The sequence below is a fragment of the Oryza glaberrima genome, chromosome 7, assembly GCF_000147395.1.
Source record: "Oryza glaberrima chromosome 7, OglaRS2, whole genome shotgun sequence".
Lineage (NCBI taxonomy): Eukaryota > Viridiplantae > Streptophyta > Magnoliopsida > Poales > Poaceae > Oryza > Oryza glaberrima.
This window is the reverse complement of record NC_068332.1, coordinates 24,650,046-24,670,330: the sequence shown is the minus strand read 5'-3', so window position 1 is coordinate 24,670,330 and position 20,285 is coordinate 24,650,046. Positions and strand designations below refer to the sequence as shown.

General features: G+C 40.1%; 1 protein-coding gene across 1 annotated transcript; it reads right to left on the bottom strand.

Annotated features, from left to right (window-relative positions):
* Positions 1-9,432: 9,432 nt before the first annotated feature.
* On the bottom strand, positions 9,433-19,473 carry LOC127778771 (protein transport protein SEC31 homolog B). Its single transcript, XM_052305390.1, has 22 exons — positions 19,005-19,473; positions 18,870-18,927; positions 18,670-18,792; positions 17,927-18,023; positions 17,788-17,824; positions 17,570-17,675; positions 17,315-17,372; positions 17,117-17,214; positions 16,889-17,008; positions 16,252-16,297; positions 15,456-15,583; positions 15,250-15,377; positions 14,656-15,172; positions 14,466-14,558; positions 13,636-13,821; positions 13,348-13,558; positions 12,547-12,656; positions 12,270-12,416; positions 11,701-11,823; positions 11,138-11,492; positions 10,635-10,864; positions 9,433-9,911 (listed from the first exon to the last, which is right to left on the bottom strand). The coding sequence occupies exons 1-22, from the start codon at positions 19,322-19,324 to the stop codon at positions 9,819-9,821; spliced, it is 3,384 nt and encodes a 1,127-aa protein (XP_052161350.1). The 5' UTR covers positions 19,325-19,473; the 3' UTR covers positions 9,433-9,818.
* Positions 19,474-20,285: the final 812 nt, after the last annotated feature.

Here is a 20,285-nt window from a genome sequence, read left to right as displayed (position 1 = left end):
TCACGATACATCTTCTTCGTACTTGTGGTTCATTTTGGACAAATAAAATCATGAAAATCTCCATTGCCATAATCCATATGGGCCCTAGCGCACAAAATTTCTATAGAGTCGTACAGAGTACAATCTTAACGGAAAACAACTGATTTTTATTGGAAAAAAAATGCAAAGTATAGATAGAGATGACATAAAAACGACTTCTTTTCACTGAAAATCATATCATGCGATATTGTGATGTCACCAGAGTGCCGGTGAAGCGATCACCTTGATTAGTTAAACCCCAGGAGCAGTTGATGCTTACTAACCCATACAAATAAACATCATTTTTCGTCGTCATGTCACCTAAGGTGATCAATCAATTGTTGTTAATCAATGTAGGGATTATCAAAGACCAGGGTTGGTTAGTGTCACGGGGTTGGTTCATGTCTTGATGGTTAGGCCATCAACACACACCAAGCAGGGTAGATAGAGACCAAGAGTTTCTTTGGGTCAGTCGCTTTAGATTCTGAGAAACGCCTGATGGAAATCCATCTAGTGATAATTTCGAATAAGCTAAGAAAGCAAAATTCTGACTTTTAGTTTACTTTATGAATTCTACAATATTTTTTTTGAATTTAGAAAAATACTGAACTGTTTAAGAAAGTTTTTGATTTTGGATGAAGCTGCGCTAGCGATCAGAAAGCTTTTCTAAACAAGCCCAAGGAAGCTAGCTGGATGGTGCAATGCAAATATGCAAATGCACCAGAATGCTCAGGCTTAAGGAGTAAGTGAGCGTGTGAGAGTGACAGGGGCAAAGAAGCTTGTGGTGAAAAGCAGACAAGGTCTAGCACAACAGCCCAAAGATCATGGCAGTGATCTGACGGCGACGCATCGCCTTGAGCCCTTGACCCCTGTAGCTTACTCCCTCCGTACTCGTAAAAGAAGTCGTTTAGGACAGCGATACGGTCTCCAAAACACAACTTTGACTACTTATTTCTATAAAAATATTTATTGAAAAGTGATATATGTATACTTTTATAAAAGTATTTTTCAAGATAAATTTATTCATATAATTTTTACATCTTCAAACACAACAACTTGAGAGTTATTCATGATTTATATTCCCAAGGTTTAACTTAAATATTGTCATGCATAATACATTGCATATTTTGCATTGCCTTCTCTGGTTGTTAGTTAGTGTGTCACTGCCCCTGTTGGCGTGTCTAGACCGTCGCCTTTTTTACATTGGACAGCCTCCAAAATTCAGAGGAAAAAATGTTTATTTAGGGGGGTAGAGTTGAAATGATCTGGTAAAAGGTTCATCGGCTGGTGACCTATGGTACACGCTTCAATAACACCATGGTCACATTTTTGAAAGCAACATATCTTCCTTTTTCTCTAAAAGAGTATCTTCAGTTTGGTGCCAAAGACATGTAGGTAATATATATAGGGACGCGGCTACGAATTGTCAATAGCGCGTGCAAATACAAAAAAAACCACATGATGTCACTGTTTATTCACACCGATTTTACGGAGAATTGTTCATACGTGTAGCCCTTATTGTCCCTATCAAATCTTTTTTTCTCTGCTTTTTTGTTTCTTCTTTTTCGTTTTTTCCTTTTGAGTCTCAATCTCGATCACCATTGTTGGTTTCTGGTGCCTTCTCGAATCAAGCAAAGAATTAGAGATGGAGTTGATTAAAAAGATGAGAGTTTGCATGTGTGCCACTGGATTAGGAGATTAGGAGGGAGAGCCTTTCGATGCTTCGCTGGCTTCCGGCGATCGCTCGTGCTTGCAGCTCAAATACCAACTGTTGTACGTTATCGCCACTCCCCTCGCGTACGTACGGAGGAAATTTCCCATGGAATTTTGTGAAAAAAACAATGGTTTTGGGATGGGACGAAATGAAATCTGGCTCACACATACCCCTCGGTAAAAAAAATAAATCCAATCCTAATTATGAATATATATATATATATATATACATGCTCAGATTCGTACAGAGGATTTACTCTTTTTTTTTTGGATAGAGTAGTACTCCCTTTGTGCTTACTCCCGCTATTCAAAAAGAATCAATCTAGAATGTGATGTGATCTATCCTCTTTTCGGACGGAGGGAGTATAAGCTTCACTGCTGGAATTTTTTATTATTACACACAGACACGCGAACACCATACTCACAAACCAGCAAATACACCTCTTAACACACGTCCAAATGGACAGAATCACAACATATTTTTAAGTCTTACTTATTTTTTATTAAAATCACACATACATATACGTAATATTTATGGATATTAGGAGTTAAATTCTATTGGATGAAATTCAGATATTCACGACTTAACCACCACACTCCTACTTGTACTTCACTTCAGTGAAAGTTAAGTCTTTGGTAATTGCATCAGCTAGTACCTAGAAATTCAGGTGCGAAATTCACCCCCAAGACCTCTTGGCACGACAACAATGAGCTGCTGAATTGGAATCACCTATTTGTTTTTGCCTTTGATTTTGCAAGGCAGGACTGACGGGTCGTGCAATCTGAATAGTACTCAGCTGGAGTGAATTAGACCGGCGTCCTGACCCTTCAATACGGTGCAAATTATCTCGTGATCTAACAGCAAAAGATCACCATTTGGTAGCACTGATTCCATCAGTAGCTGCTCACGGTTTACTTGACCTGGCCTTGCAAAGGGCCAAATCAACAAGCCAAGCAAAACCATGCTTTCAGGTCTATTCGGCCACCAGTACACACAATTAAGCAACTCTGATCTGGTCCGAGCAAATATACTCTGAACTGGTCCACCACCAACAGGTTCAGGGTCGTTAATGCTCGAACGCAACACCAAACTAATTAATCACGGTCATATAAGCGTCTCGGCGAAGCCCATAACCCAGCCAACTAACCAGCCCTGGTGTGGCACATTGTCACGTTATTTTCAGCTTATTCACCAGACTATTAAAAAGAATTATTCATTCCACACTTTAAAAATATTTTTTGTGTATTTCTTACATCACTTATATTAATATGTTTAGTTTTCTCCTCTGACTTACCAATAAGTTTTTTTTGTATTTCTTACATAACATTAATTACCTTTCTCCTCTTACATACCTTGGTCCGCAAAATTATGAGTTTTATTTCTTCAAATACTCATGATGTGTCTCTTACCCCACTATAAGAGCCAGCACTCCAAAACCGCGGAGCTCAGTTCATCCGACTGACGGACTCACTTACATTTATATATAGCACCCTACTTACACTTTCGTTCCCATAAAAGGGTTATCTCGGAAATGGTATAATTAGAGGGACAACACCTTGTAAGTTGATTTCACTATTACTCAATCAGCAATGGCATATACTAATCAAGTGCGCACAACACTCATAGGCCACATAGATCAAGATCTCACGCCCACCGACCAATATGTTTGCACCCTTAAGGTTAAAGTTGAAGCTATTATGAAAACCTTTTTAAGTTTATTTACTAAAATAGTTAACTTATTACTATATTATAACTAATTATGTAATGCACAACAATAACATTCGCAATAATCTAAATCAAACCGGTCATGCAGGTTACGGTTGCTATATTATAATTAATTATGTAATGCACAACAATAACATTCGCAATAATCTAAATCAAACCGGCCATGCAGGTTACGGTCTCCCAAGGTTGTAATCTTGTAACTTTCTTCTATTCTATCAATATCAATATGAACTTCGTAACATCTTGTGCGAGGCGTTAAAAAAAAAAACCGGCCATGCATGCCACAGTATGGTCTCCATCATTTGTGGGTGAGAGAGAATGACGTGGCGTCCATTGGCCATGCAGATAAATTAAGTTGGAGGAGATGAGAGATGAGGCCGGCTGACTGGTCAGACTGATAGTGGGTTCTATCTAAATGGCGGTGCCGGTGGCGCGTGATAAGGATGCGATGTCACGCTACTGCGGCGGACGGGACAGAGCCGGCCGCGGGCGAGCGAGCGGCAGCATGGAACGGGGACGAGGTGTGTGACGGATCGCGTGGGGTATCGTATCGGATGGGCTTAATGATGGGGTCATCATGTGATGGATCCGACGCCGGACGCCGTTAACCACTTATCGGCTAGTACAGTACTCCTATCAATTTGTCATCACCACCCGTGGTCACTAGGCCGGCCGTGCGCTAGCTAGCGCTGTCTTTCTCTGTCTTTGAAGCATCAGTGGACTGAACTGAACCCTATAATTACGATGAAAATGTTGTGTGTGGTTTTATCAGCGCCGTAGCTAAAATTTAAACTTTAAATCTTAATTTTGTAGTTAATTTTGGTATTGTTTATCATGTTATATTTTTCAGACTTAATTTTGAAATCGCTAATTATAGAGGAACACTTTTACATGTAGATAATTTTAGCTGATTTTTCTTTATTTTGCTCAATCGATCAGAGCCAATTTAAACTGCGAGAATTTTTTTTACCATTTCTTAAAACATGAGATTGCTTGTAAAATCATTATGAAATTATGACGTACTCTCTTCGTTTTCGTTTCAGGTTATAAGATGTTTTTGACTTTGGTCAAAATTAAACTATTTTAAGTTTAGAAAAAAATTAGTAATATTTTTAACCCAAGATAAATATATTATAAAAATTTATTTAATTATAGATTTAATGAAACCATGTTGGTGTTGTAAATAGTACTATTTTTTTCTATAAAGTTGATCAAACTTAGAGTAGTAGTTTGACTTTGACAAAAGGCAAAACGTTTTATAACCTGTACTTGCATTCTGAAGGAGACGATACGCGGCTGTAGTGTTTGGAACTTGGATTGTACCATGGTTCACAGTTTTTAGCCAGTGAAAGCCAGTCATTTTCTTTTTTCAAGAAAGCTAGCCAGTCAATTTTGTATTAGCTTTGTTCCGATAGTGCCTGTTAGTTAAACCATTGTGCGCGAGGACACTACAGTAGTACCCACTCAGTTTTAAAATATTTGACACCGTTGACTTTTTAGCATATGTTTGACCGTTCGTCTTATTAATAAAAATTATGAAATGTGTAAAACTATACGTGTACATGAAAGTATATTTAACAATGAATCAAATGATATGAAAAGAATAAATAATTACTTAAATTTTTTAAATAAGACGAATGGTTAAACACGTACTTAAAAAGTTAACGGTGTCAAATATTTTAAAACGGAGGGAGTATATCCTGGCGGCGTGCATGACTTGAGTTGCGTGAGCACTTGGCACTCGTGACACGCTCTGGTGCTCTGCTCGATCAATTTTTGCCTTGCACGCCGGCTTAACCAGCTGGAACCATGCGTAGCCGTAGACTAGCTGCTTAGCACGGGCTCTTCAACCGTTAAATCAGCGTGCATGTATACAGCCAAAACCTGTGGCATGGCCATGACAAAGACTGTTCGATTTCTCGTTTAATATGGAGATAATACTAGTATACTCGCTCCATATTTTAATAGAGAACGTTAACCATCCATCTTATGAAAATTATATATAAGTGGCATTTATTTTTTACAATATTGTTTAATCATTTATCTTATTAAAATCATATATATATATATATATGAGGCATTTGCTTTATTTGCTTTATCGTTTAAGGGACATTAATGGTGAATTATATTTTTTTTATATTTACACTAAACTTTTGAATAAAATTAACGTTTAAACGTTGTGTAAAAGTTAACGGTGTTTTCTATTAAAAAAACAAAGTTATTACCACGTATTAAACCTATCAATGAGTAATTTATTTCTCCAATTTTTTTTCTCCAGTACCAATCAAATAACAATAATTGGGCGTGTATGATTGGAGATCCAGCTCCTTTTCTATCCATGCGTTATCATCATCTCGTACATGCATCCTGGCTTTTGGCTTTCTGCATATCCTTTGGAGTTTGGGCATGGATTCTTATCCACTGGCACAGTTGCCAGTTTACGTAAGGCATGGAATTTCTTGGGTTTATTATTGTGAGGGAAGCATCAGACATTATAGAATTGGGGCTTCCCATGTTCAGAGTATATTTAACAGAAGAATCACAGGTATATTATTCTCCAACTGATCATTTCACCAAAAAATTCTAATATGATTATGTGTAGACTGTAGACTGATCTAGAGAATACATAGGCTTTGCTTAAGGGATGTGAAACTTAGGAAGCATAATTAAGCAAAGGGTCACTTTTAACTCCTGCAAGTAATCCATTGGCCACAATTATTAGTTTCACCGCAAAAACAGTGGCTTATCCGTTTGCTTAAAAAGTCACAAACAAACAACAGTTTACAGGTATCCAAAACTGAGGTGCAATGCAATCCAGCAGAGCTCTGAATCATCAATTCATCATAATGCATGCTCCAGCAGAAGGTGGCAGAAATGTTCTTGAAACTTGTACTTGTTGCTTCGCTTGCGACCTTATCTCTCGAGATCTAATTAACCCTTTCTTTGCCGCGTACGCTAGGAGTGGAATTCGATTGCTAATCATCGTCAAAATTGCACGGAATCAAAACTAAAGGCCGTGGAGTACGTCTCATGCAGGCCATGTTTGACCATACAACCCTCTTAATTATTCTTTTCTTCTGAATTAAGAGTACTTGACTTTCTTGGTGTTCAGAGAGTACTCGTCAGAGAGATAGAGATCATGCCAGAACATTTCTTTAGACTGAATCATGGAGAAATCCAAGTACTGTTACAATAACAATTTTCTCCAGGGTGCAGCATGTGGATGTTCATGTGATGTGGTATCCATCTGGTGCTGTACATCGGCAGGCTGACTGCCTGAATCCAGAGTTCATGACTTGTGCATTACTGACAACACACCCCCCATCGGTTGTAAAAAAACTAACTATATACCAAAATGGCTTATTAGCGGCAAAAAGTAATTTTGAGTAAAACTTTTATATACAAATATTTTTAGCAACTTAAAAAGCAATGCTGAAAAAAACTACGTTGAAAATGCTCTAAAATTAACTCCAAAACCAAGTTTTAAAATTTAAATTTTGTATGCGGCTGATTGCAAACAATGAAGCTGCATATTGTTAGCAAATCAAGTAGTACTTGTGATTGCTTTGGGATCCAGGATTGCACCAATGGAGCACTTTTGTTGCAAGCAACCGAGTTGGTAGAAAAAAAATATTCTCCAAATCATTTGCAGATAACATATTCATTTAGTTAGTATTAGTACTATTGCTACCACAACACATCTGCTCAGCTGCGGCTAGCTAAGTAGCAGCTGCCAAGTACTGCTGCAGTTGTGGTAGGAGCAGCCGGGGACCGGTAGTTGAGCTGAAGCTAATAATCTAAAGTGCTGTACAGCTTGGAGCTGATCCCTGTGGCAAGAACTAGTGAGAATTGTGGTGTATTAGTATCATCTATGTAGTGAATCAAATAGGCATAGGCTGATGATAAGTATGTTGGTTCATGGATTTGGATGTGTCTAATGGAACCTAATTAGATAGAGCCGACCTAATGTTGCCATCAGTAAGACCTGTACATGACTTGGAATTGGGAAGAGTGGATTGGATTGTATCAACTGCAAATAATGCATAGGCTGGGGAATCAGAATAATTTAGTGGTTTATTTGGTGGTTTCTTGGGATGCTTAAGTCGTTATTAGTAGTAAGTATATAGCAGTGACCTGTTTGGTCCCCAGCTCTTGGATGGATAGGTAGTAGGACTCTGGACAGTTGAAACAACCAGGCAGCTTTCTCTGTTCTAGTGGGGGCTATTTGGTGTCTGCAGGCAGTACTAGATTCTTATTCTTCCTTTTTAGCAAACTTTTTGGCCTCTTGATTTCTGTCCAAAAGAGCAATCAGGAAAAGAGACATGCATGCAAGTTTATTTTTCACTGTACAATTAGTTGCACCTGTACTTACAGTAGCTTTGCCCACCTTCAGCTAATGGCAACTCAATTGAAACAATCGATCATTTTGCTCATGGCATTGAGTTCAGGATGTCCTAATATGTATCGTAGTATAATCCATCCTATCAAGCTAAAACGATACCGATCCTAACCTAGTATCCTAATTTTCATGTATCATGATTTTTACTAGTATTTAGTTTCATACAATCCTACCAGATCTATCCTGATCATACGATTAATACGATCCTATGAAAATATTAATTAAAATAAGGAGTATTGAAAATAATATGAATGAGCCCACTTAAGTTTCAAAAAATAGATTAAATTTATCAATCAATATTAAATCCTTCAATCCATACAACATATTACAAATTTCATATTAAAAATATCTACCTTTAATCAGACAGAAATATTATATAAAACGATTCTTTGTAGTATCTCGATACTGACTATCTTGGATAAGATCATAAGACCCATCACCGTAATGTAGATTCAGTAGAAGATAAGAGCATGGCAGGACGCCCTCTCACTGTGTGTACACTTCTGGCAACATTTGCACCGTTCAGCATATTATCAGTTGCAAGAACAAACACCAGCAAGAAACCAGCGTATGTTCCCTCCATCTGGTGCACCATTATGGAGGATAACTAATGAGGTGAAGAAGCAACAGCCCGGCAGGCAAGCTTAGAAACATGGGACATGGTAGGGCCATGGTGCTTACGGCATCCCATGAGGCAGGAGAATTTGGGTGCAATTAATCTAACGCAAGTGTGTGTACCACTAGTGAAATAATTAACCAGGCTCCAGGGAGCAAAATCCAAAAACTGATAAGAGCAAGCTGGCTTTACATCGAACTGGCAATGCACATGCAGAGAGGGGGAGAGAGAGAGGGTGTGATGATCCGAGGTGAGATGCAGATGCTAACTAAACCTGGGTATCAATGCATATCATCTCATGCTGAGACCACAGGGGGGCGTGCGCTGTGCTGTTTGTGGGAAGTGGAATTAAGCATTTGATTAGTAGTAATATTACTATATTAGTCTTGTGGAACAGCGTTGAAGAGGGAGGCGAGGCGAGCAGCGAAGCGAAGCGCGGCATGTGATTGCGAGGCCGTGGCGTGTGGATAGGGGAGAGCAAGCTACGCGAAGGCGGTGGTACAAGTGCGCGAGTTGACTGCAGCGCATCATCGTTACGGTGTTGCTTCAATATCAAAGTCAAATTGGCTGGGATCTTTTTAAAAGATGAATTGGTTGGAATCTAGGCCCATTCTTCTCAGATAATCTAGGCACATTCATATCCTTTTTAAGAATGTATGATTGCCAGAGTATTTAGGAAAAACAAAGGAAAAGGATCGGATCGTAAAATTCACTAAGAATATAAATGCAGATATTCACCTTTTTTTTAATCCATCAAACATTCGTAAAAGAATGGTACCACCAGTTGCATCTCAAAATCTGAACAATACCGATTTATCTGCTCTACGTTGACTTTCCCGTCATGAGGAGATGGCAGTATTACGCGGAAACGATGCTTATTGCCAGTATTACGCGGAAACGATGCTTATTGCCAACTCGAAATCTGGATTGATGGAGATGATTTATTTCTATTCATGCCAATGCAATAAACAAGCCAATATCCTTGTATTAATTATCGAGAGTACTTCCAATGTCCAAACAGGTAAAATCTAACTTATAAGGTAAAACAAAATGGGCCAGCTATAACAACTAGATGCCCACTTACAAGTAATCCTCGTGAAATCCAACCACCATCACCCAAGAACTGATCCTCACAAAGGAATGTCGAAGAACTATCAAAAAGTAATCGCCCAGACAACAGACCACTTTTAAGCGACAAGCTTCAGTATAATTGGCAGGAGGGAACACAAGAAGCAAGATAGCACTACTGTGCAGACAAACCCTCATAAGTTGCTAACACTAACAACTTTTGTAAGAAGTCGAAAAGGTGTGTGTATACATAACTAGCTGCAAAACGCGGCACTCGTTTACATTCTGAAATTCTGCCTCGTCTTGATCATACGCTTCAATGCGGCAAGCCAGAAGTTGCACTCGTCCCAGTCGCTCGTTGTCAGAAGTACCTGCCAACATTGAACAGTAATTAATAATTAGGATAAAAAGCAATAAAAAATTATACTCAGCAATCTATCAAATCCACAGTGCGGAAAATGACTAACGTCAAAAGGGGAAAAACAGCCATTTAGTCATTTATGTTCATGTCTGAACAGATTCAGTGTGAACGAAGAAACTATGGGCCAGTTTGGTTTGTGACCAATGTTGGCCTTACCAAGATTTGGCATGCCAAATTTTGGCAAGTTTTGGCATGCCAATTTTTGGGAAGGCCAACATGTGTTTGGATTGAAGCCTATTGAAATGGCCTATGTTATATAGGCATGCCAAAATTTGGCTTCAATCCAAACATACACAAATATTGTTGAGGTTGCCAAAAAAATTGGCAAGCCTAATTTAGGCCTCAAACCAAACTGGCCCTATATAACTCAAGCACAGAAAGTGTGACCATGTAACAAGGCTGTATTTCTGATTAGGTGAAAGATTCAGCATGAGATTACTTCAATCCACAGCAAAGAGAAGGTTATACAGAAAATATACAGAGAATAGCAATAACATACACCCACAACTAGAAGGATCATATGCTGAGCTGACATTCTTTACAGTCGACCAATGAAAGTAACTTCTTAAAAGAATATTAGCATGTCTCCGGTACCAGCCCCCTCATAGGTAAGTCATTGCAGGTGCAAGCAGGGTTAAGTAGCATCCCTAATTATATGAGGAATTAATAATACCTGAAGGTGCATCGCAGTGGCAAAATCACCGCTATCAAGTGCACTGCAAAGCTGAATGAGTTTTGATGAAACGTTTGGAGATATATCCCCAGAATTGAGTTTTGCAAATAGTGTTCCGATCTTTCTTGAGTTGTCTTCGATTTCACGTTTTTTAACTTGTGATCCACCCATAGCTTTAGATGTTTCATCAAATAGTCTAGTCAATGTAGCAATAACTGGTTTCAGCTCAGCTGCAAACAAGAGAAGTTAGCACGACTGTAAGAAAGGCACCAACACAACAGAAAGGGAGAGGAAGCCTCCTAGATAAATATCGGGTAGAATTCAAGTATGAAACAGATGATTGTGTAAGAAATTTGGTACAAAGTTCTGAAACCCATATTAGTCTAAGTGGTAATGTTGAAAACAAAAACTGATAGATCCTTTGATATCACTTAGGAAAGTAAAGGAGGAGATCAAGTAATGACAAAAAACAAAAGCTAGCCTTGGATCCATATTCCACATACCAGACACCTTCGATGTGTCAGCTGTCTGCACAGTTGCGGGAGGTGCAGGAGGTGCAACAACAGGCTGCGGTTGTCCTTGTGCCTGTGTTGGACTTGAGGGCTGTACAGGACTCAAACCTGGCCTTTGAACAAAACCTGGATTGTTTGATGGCATAAATCTGGAAGTCGGGTTATTAGCAACTGGACCAGGGAACATCTGACTTGGGGTCGTTCCTGGTACAGTGGCACTAGAAACAGCTGGAGGTGCTGTGGGAACTGTTTGGAATTGTGTAGGTGGTCTAGGCTGATGGTATGTGGTGGGAGGTACACCTTGATATGGAGTCGATTGTCCAGAAGTATATGGTGGATTAGCACCCTGTTTAGACAAGATAAAAATCACTTCGTAAGTAACATTGAATAAATATGAGGTGGAACTTTAAAAGGTGGTTGGTTTGATGAACCACTCCATAGGATGATCCATCATGGGATCATCCAATGATTTTCGCTTTGAGAGATGAGGTGGTGGTGTATCAATTTGTGCGATTCCCACAAACCAAGCAACCCATAAATTGCATGCAACATACCGCATAAAGCTGGGAGCCCAAAGTTGGTTGCTGGTATTGCTCAGGATTTTTTAGACCTGGCAAGTTGGTAGGAGTAAATGCCTTCACTGGTTGTTGTGGAACTGGTGCTGGAGTTGCATTTGGCTATTAAAGGGAACATTTAGAGAAAAATACAAAAAGTTAGAGAGTTGCATGAAATCAAAGGAACATTAAGACTTTCCTATAGACAACAAAACGAAATTAACTAAAATGGGGAGAACCAAAGAACTGAACTAAGATTTCCCCATATATGACAACAATATGAAAATCCACCAAAATTTTGGGAATAAACAGACTGAATTAACTTCACATAAGTTTATGTTCAAAATGTAAAAAATAAGTACAATTAGTAAAAATTAACAGATACTTAAAATATAAGATTGGTGAAGAGTTATTATCTGTACACAAACAATGCATTATATAATTCTAAACTAAATTTAGACCATAGAAAATGAATAGTAGTACACTATGGTCTGGGCTACATCCTGACTCCTGAGCTGCCTTGCTGAGCCTCATACAAGATACTCAAAATGATTGACAATCATACATACCTGGGAGATCACTGGAGTGGTGTTTGATGGAACAAACATCTGGGTTTGTTGTTGAGAATATGTACTGTTGTATGTTCCATATGCTGTATTAGATTGTTGCTGGTAATCTTGATACTGGTTACTTGGCACAGCATATTGTGAAGTCCCCTGCAGTTCATGGTAGTCAGAACAGAAGAGACGCTTCTCTTCAGATAAAGATATATTTAGTTTTACGTTTATTACAGGGCATGAATTATATAAGAGAATCTTGAAGTCAGAAACAATGTATAGTGAAAACCTGGTAAAGATTCTGAGAAGGGTCTGGGGTGCTATAGCTCGGTTGAATTGTAGGGTACGCGGAACTGTTAATACTGCCCGCATGAACTGAAGTACTGGCAGCATGATTCTCTGGAAAGAATAGGTCTAATCAATAAAATGACACAAGACATTCCAAGTTCAATTATTAACTTGCTAAGGAGATATCAGCATAACATTATCACCATGATAATATTATTTTAGTCTATATGAAAAGGGGGCCTTAAGAATAAGACAATAATGTGCTTCTCCTTCAACTAAGAATCTTCATGCTCGCATCCATAAAGAATTTAAATTTTGTTCCTCCAGCAACATTAAATCAAGAAATTTGGCGTATTAATCTATTCGCATAACATGTTGCTCAACAAAAAGAGTGAAGAAGCAATGTAGTAACATCTTTCACGAGGGGAAAAAAGTTAGGGCGTTACAGTATAAAGCTAGCCAGCAGTTAAATGATGTAATATTCAGTTAAGCAAATGGTGTGGTCAACACTCAAACACATAAGGCCTTTCCCTTTTTTTGTGTAAGCTGGCAAAAATATCAGGGAGAGATGGACAATGCTTTATAAAATATGCTTGCTAGAATAGTGGTCCAAATTTGCTCAGCTCCACAAGGAGTAACTTCATCAGATGTTAAGTACACAAATCACAAATATTTCGCTCTGGAATAGGTGAAATCACAGGATAGCAGCAAATATAAACCAAGGGAAAAATAGTATAGGTAAATTCCATACCAATAAAAGCCAGCTTAAACAACACATTAAATCATATGCGTTTGAACCAACCTTCTGTAGAAAATGCAATCCGGTCTCTCAATATTGCCAGCTCGTGTGAATGTTCATCTGATCCCAACAATTTTAAGTATTCCATTGCAGTTTTAAGAAGGCCTTGACTGGCCAAAAGTTCTGCATAGTTTTCCACAAGCTTAGACAGTGACGCGCTAAAGCTCTTATGCCCTGTAGCAAGGGCAAGAGTAATGGTCTTCTCCATCAAATCCTGCAATTACACACTGATTAAATAGGGTTGCTTGGCAGCATGCTAGAGACCAATAAACTTCTCTTGTCCATTTTTACCTGGAGAAGATCAACATAAGACTTCCCACCATCTTCAGACTTCAAGTCGCGAGACCATATTTCCACAGCTTTGTCGATATTTCCAGCACAAATATAACAGAGAGTCGCAGCTAGTGTATCTCCAACTCCCAACAGTCTAGATGCAAGGGTATCGCATAGAACATTCCATTCCTCTTTCCTGGCAAACTGTTGCAATATTACAATTTATGTTAGCTTACAAATATAGTACAAGCTCTTACTATTATATAGATTTCAACACCAAATGAGGCATAGACCCAGCCAGCCGCTGCTGGTTCACTTCCAGTTTTGACATAACTATAGCTGTTTAACAGAAGTTTTCTGTAGCATGGACAACAAAGTGGCTAGACGGTTTTTTTTTTCTCTACAGGGTCACAACAGCATGGGCTTGGAGGGCCACTAAATATAACAAATTTATTCCCCAGATCATGTATGGCTCACCAATTCAACTGTGGTCGATTTAAGTACTACTCACAAAGTTTGAGGCAGTTCCATACTCCAATTACAAGAGCAATCTAATTTGAAGAACCCCACAGGACAAGATACCAGATGACATATCAAGTTCTTTCAGGTTTTCATAACTAGGACCATACACAACCAAGATTAAGTAGCAGCTGATAATCTAGAACCTATGCATAAGCTCAGTGATATAGATGTAAGATGATGATGCAGCAACATTTTAGGTCAATATATGGAAGCCTGAGACCACCGTGGGGGAATTCCTCTACAGGACTATAAATGAATCGAGCGGTCATATCCGGTCTCTCAGAATTGTCTTAAATGATAAAAACTTGCGATTACAGGACACTTACTGTGCACAGTAGCGCAAGTGTTTCCTTCCAAGCATTCAATGGCCATGTACTCACAAAACTCATCAAATCATTGCCAACCATAGCAGAAACAACCTGAGTTTGAAAAGAGAAGGGACAAATTATGGTGTACCAGTGCCAGTGGCAGTGCAACCATTGTAGTCAGAATCAAATATACAGGCAATACAGTTACCTTTAGATAGGGTGATACAGTATTCTTAAGATACTGGTTTCTTGTGCTTTCCCATAGAGCAGAACCACCAGCATGGGCAATAACCAGAGCATCAGCCATTCGATTGGCAGCAAGGCACAGATTGACTGCTCCTTTATAATCACCAACTACCAGTGCATGTTGAATACTTTTGTCAACTGATGGATCTGATGGTTCAACATTTACAGGCATTTCCTGCTCGATCTGTTGACCATTTGTAGAAATTGATTCTTCTGCCAAACTAGTCTCCGAAGGTTGAGGATTGTTAAAAAAATCTTCCCCATTATCAACCATAAATTGAGAATCTGATGTATCAGTTGGCGCGCCATGATCAAGGTTAAGAGTATCTGCCAATGTTCTGTTCAGTTCATCTGTTGAACTAGAAGTCTGTTCTTGAGGAGGGTTAAAGCCAAGATGAGCAAGCAGCTTTGTCCTGGCAGCATCCCCATCCTCAAACATTACCCTTAGGAAGCCCCATGTTTCTCTCTCCTCATCAGATCTGTTCAGACATTTATAACAGAGTTACTAGGCAGGCCAAGATTAGTATAAGTGTTCTACTTAGAGGAAAGCACATACAGAGATTCTTGTGCTTTTTTATCGCACAGAGCACGCAGTGAACTTTTGTCCCCATTCTGTATAGCAGCTTCAAATTCAGTCGACCGGCTTACCAGACTTTGCTCAATCACCAAATTATGTACATGCACCTATAAGAAAAATAAATACCTTAACACAGAGGAACATGAAGTATCGCATGCAACAGGGAAGTGGCAGAGTAGACTTGCCTCTGAAGTAGTCACTTGTGCACCTTGGGTGGGCGCTGCTTGGTGGAAAGAAACAAGTTTGCCCCCAAAGCCGAAAGATGCGCCAGTGGGGCATTTCAACCATTTTGGAGCTGGAGCTCTTGGGCGTGCTAATTATCATTTTTATGGACATTAGAGAAATCATATCCCCGAAGCATCATACACTAATAAAATTATTGACAAAAAATAATAACTAGGGTGATTCAGCAGGTACTGATTATAAAACTTAAGGGGGTTTTCTTAAGTCATCTGAGCCTTTTTGTGATTTAAAAAAAATCAAGTTTCTAAGAAGAGACAACATAGACAGTACTAGAGTTAACAAAGCATAGCAGTGGACCAAACTAAATGATTAACAAATTACATGCATGGATATAGAAACATCACATTTGGTATTTTGGTGTGGAATTGACATAGAAATAAAACATGCAACTTTTGTCATAAACTGAAGAATAAGAATCGGCAAGGTTCAAATTTTCTTTCAGCCGATGCAAGGGCTGCAAACAACTAGATGTACAAGACAAAAGCACAATCAAATTAAATGATTAACAAATTACAAGCATGGAAATAGATATCACATTTTGGTGTTTTCGTGTTGAATTTATATAGAAATAAGACATGCAACTTTTGTCATAAAATGAAGAACAAGCATCAGCAAGGTTCAAATTTTCTTTCAGCCAATGTAAGTGCTGTAAACAACTAGATGTACAAGACAAAGGCACAAACAAACTTCTTGAATATCTATTGCTCACAAAATTAAACAAGTGGTATGCTAATTTACCTGGGGCACCAATAGCACTATCACCAGCTGCATAAAGGCCAGAGAACTGTAAAAGAAATATACCGAATTTCAGATAACTAATTAGTGCTGTACTTGTACACTAAACATGGAAGAACTGGTAGGCCCCATATGAACCTAGCATACTAAGAGTGATGCAGAATGAAGTCATTGTGATAAGTGTGCACTGGAAAATATAACCTTCATGTGTCCAACCAACGAATCAATGTATAAGCATTTTTACATCCCATATGTTGAAAAGCTTTAACCTTCCAGGTTTATCTTTCAAATGAAAAGCAGGGATTTAAGACTTCAACATGGGGATTACTATTGAGAAGAATGATTTAAAAACTGGCAAAGATAATATGATGTTATAGGAGAATTGCTCATCCAGAACAAGCATGATGTTCAATTCTCATCCAACAGAACAAACTTAGTTCAGTTAAACTTTAATTCAATTCAAGTTCACACATGACAGGCTAAATTTCTGGTAGCACACAATTAGTAAAGTAACCCATTTTAATATAACACTGAGAAGGCTAGGAGTTGAAAGAAAATCAAGCCTGCAACACTCTTAATGTATCACAAAAGACATGATGGATTGGTATAATCATCAATTCACGGAAAACAAATATATTACCTCTAAGTTGTATATGCCGATTTTCACATCAAATGAGGATGCTGCAACAACACCTGGTATTTTTCGATACCAGTGAATGTCGAAGTTACCGTTTGAGCTTGCTGGTAGCTCACTCATAATCTGTAATAAATAATGCAATGTACAGGATACACGTGTTAAATAACAGTATTGGTGAAACAATATATTTATGTAGTTTCAGCTTTTGAGAATGTTACTGTCATAATGTACCTCTCCACTAACAGTATCCCAGCATATTGTTCTATTATCTTTAGAACAGGTAAGCAAGTATGAACTATCATAGGGGCACCACGACATAGCAATTACACCTGCAAAATATAAAAGAAGACAAATAAGAATGGAGTATATTTGCGTGCATCATTATGTATTTGACGAAAAATATTAGGAGAAGAGCAAGGGAAATAAGACCTTTTGAGTGTCCCACAAATTCTCTTACTGGTGAAATGGTTTTCCTCACATCCCAAACCTAACATGAGCAAGGTTATCAATATAAATAAAATAAATTCCGAAAAAACAAATTCTGGTGTAAGTCAATATGAACGACTAGTGGTTTAGAAACAATTTTTTTGTCCTAATTTGTTTCATTTATTCTAAGCTGTGAAGCACATATGGATAAGTCAAGTAGATGAGGAAAGGATGAAAGTTGAGAGAAATGGTAATTACTCTCAAAGATGGAGAGTTATCATCATCTGATGCAACAATTAGCTGGGTGGACATGTCAGGGTTCCATTGAAGAACAGAACATTTCGTTCTGTTTGAATCTGAAAAGCTATTTAAACAAGCGAGAGAAATTTAGTGTCAGAAATAGGTGAATACATCAGTATTTCACAAGGAATAGATCAAGAAAGTGCAAAAGTAATGTGGATGGCTAAAGCAATTACCTAGTCAACGGTTTTTGGTTTCTTAAATCCCAAACAACTGCAGAATGATAAATTCAAAACAGTTAGATAAACCTATGAGAAGTCCAATTTATGGTAACAGACAGAAAATGCACCAGAGGAAACCCAAAACTTCTGTTACCTGTCATCCCATTACTGGAAGCGGTTGCTAGAATATGCTGAAACTTCGGGTTCCAGGTTAAATAAGATATTTCAGCTTGAGCACTGGAGCCAACACTCTGTTTAAAATTTACAAGAATTATTAACCTTCATATGTCAAGTGAATAATCAAAATAACACCTAAAGATAGAATACTCATATGGAAATAAGTTATATACAACTTGCTGGTAATCGTTTGCTAGCAGTGCTCTCCATCCAAAATTTTCAGTACAGTTTTAGAACTATATAATAATGGACAGTTCACCACACACAAGTACATCCATAACTAACTTGCTGGCAGATCATGAAGAATAAATTTACTCCTTATACATTCTAGATGCGCTGAGCTTTCTTTTCATTGTTTCATTTTGAATCATTAACTAATGCGAACACAAATACCAACACCCACACACTGACCCACATAAAAGAAATGCATTCAGGTACTATCTGTTGCGGCAAAAAAAAAAACACTAAAAAATTTGTAGAAAGATGTGTTTGATTTTCATAGAGAGTTTGCCAACAGAAGTGACATATCAATAAGTTGTTTTAAAGCCTTCCATCAGGCAGCATTGGCAGCTTGTATTACTGAATGTGAGTTGAGAATGAGAATTGCACCTACCAAAATACTACATCATGGTTCATAAGTGGCTCGATAAATGTAATGCACAGATGTACACTATCATAATCCTCTTCGTGACAATAAACTACATGGCAAACTGCAGATACCTTGAGTGGCGGAAACACGACTGGCTCGGAGGGGTTCTTGAGATCCCAGATGCAAAGCTCCCCCTGTTCAGCCCCTGAGGCGAGCCGATTCGGTGTGAGCTCGCTAAACTCCAGTCCGCAAACCTGCCAAACCATAACAACACAATCAACATCAGGAAAGCTGGTACGAGATTCCGCGCAGCTAGCCCCGTGCCACTCACCGGCCCGGTGTGCTTCTCGAGCCTCGCAACCAAGGCATCCTCCGCTTTCCCCTCGGAGCTGCAACAGCAAACAATTCGATCAGGAAAGGAGCAGATCTCGATGTGAGGATGGGCGTGGGGGAGGCGGATCCATACTTGATCATGCTCAGCGGATTCCACACGGCGACGGAGCCGTCGCTGAGGCCACCGGCGAGGAGGCCGAGGGAGAAGGAGTCGCCGTCGGCGGCGCCGGGGCGGGACCAGGAGAGGCGGTTGAAGCGGTCGGGGGAAGGGGCGGAGGCGAGGAGGGGGAGGTCGGGCGAGTCGGACTGGAAGTCGAGGCGGAAGATCTCGATGTTGGCCGACGCGGAGAAGAGCATGTCGACGGCGCCGCTCATGGTGCCGGCGGCGAGGTAGGGCGCCTCCGGCGCCAGCGCCGTCAGCGCCGCCCTCTGCGCGCTCTTGATGCACGCCATCTCCGCCGGCGAGACCCCGCAGATCTGGGCACGCGCGCCCCCTCCCCTCTCGCCGCTACGCGGAATCTTTTTTTGGGCGATCTGGAAACGGGAGAGAGAGAGAGAGAGAGGGAAGGGAGGAAGGAGATCGAAGGAGCGGTGGTGGTGGTGGTGGTGCGGCGCGCGTGGGTTAAACGCCGATCGGCTCGTGTTGTGCTTGTGCTTGCGCTAGGGCCGATCTGGTCTGGTCTGGCTGGTGCGGATCTGATCGGAAGGGGGGGTGGAAGGACGTGGCTGCGTCATTCGATCGATCTCGGCCGTTGGTTTGCGATCGCTCGCGTGGTGTGGACGCTGTTTTGGAGCGGTGCAAAGGATTTGGTTGCGTCATTCGATCGATCTCGGCCGTTGATTTGCTAGTGCTCGCGTGGTGCCGGAAGCACTTGGGCGTCGCTCGAGCGATCTCGGCCGTTGATTTGCTGCGCTGTTGGATTTGAAACGGCGTTTAACACAGCTCTAGCTTTGGCCCCGTTTGGCACAGTTCCAGCTCCCAACTCTAACTTACCTAGAGCTGGAGTTGTGCCCAACAGTCCAGATCCTCCGTTTTTTGGACCGGAATTGGCAGAGCTGCTCCAAAAAATTGTACTAGGGGGTGGAGCTGAGTTTTTGCTGCTCCATAGCTCCACTCCACCCCAAAAGACCCAGTACTTTTTAATTTTTTTAAGTGTATTTACACAAAAATGCCAATGAACTACCCCTACCCACCTCCTCTCCTCTAGTTATCTCTCCTCCTCAACCATCCTCCCGGAGGCCCAAGTCCCAACTTGTGGCGGCGTCGGCGGTGACGGCAGCAGCGACGGCAGCAAGGCGGCGAGCATGGGGACAAGGCGCAAGAGGCGGCCGGCCGGCGGGCAACGAGCGCGACAACGAGGCGCGAGAGGTGGCCAGCCGGCAGTGGGCGGCGCGCGCGGCGACAACGTGCAGC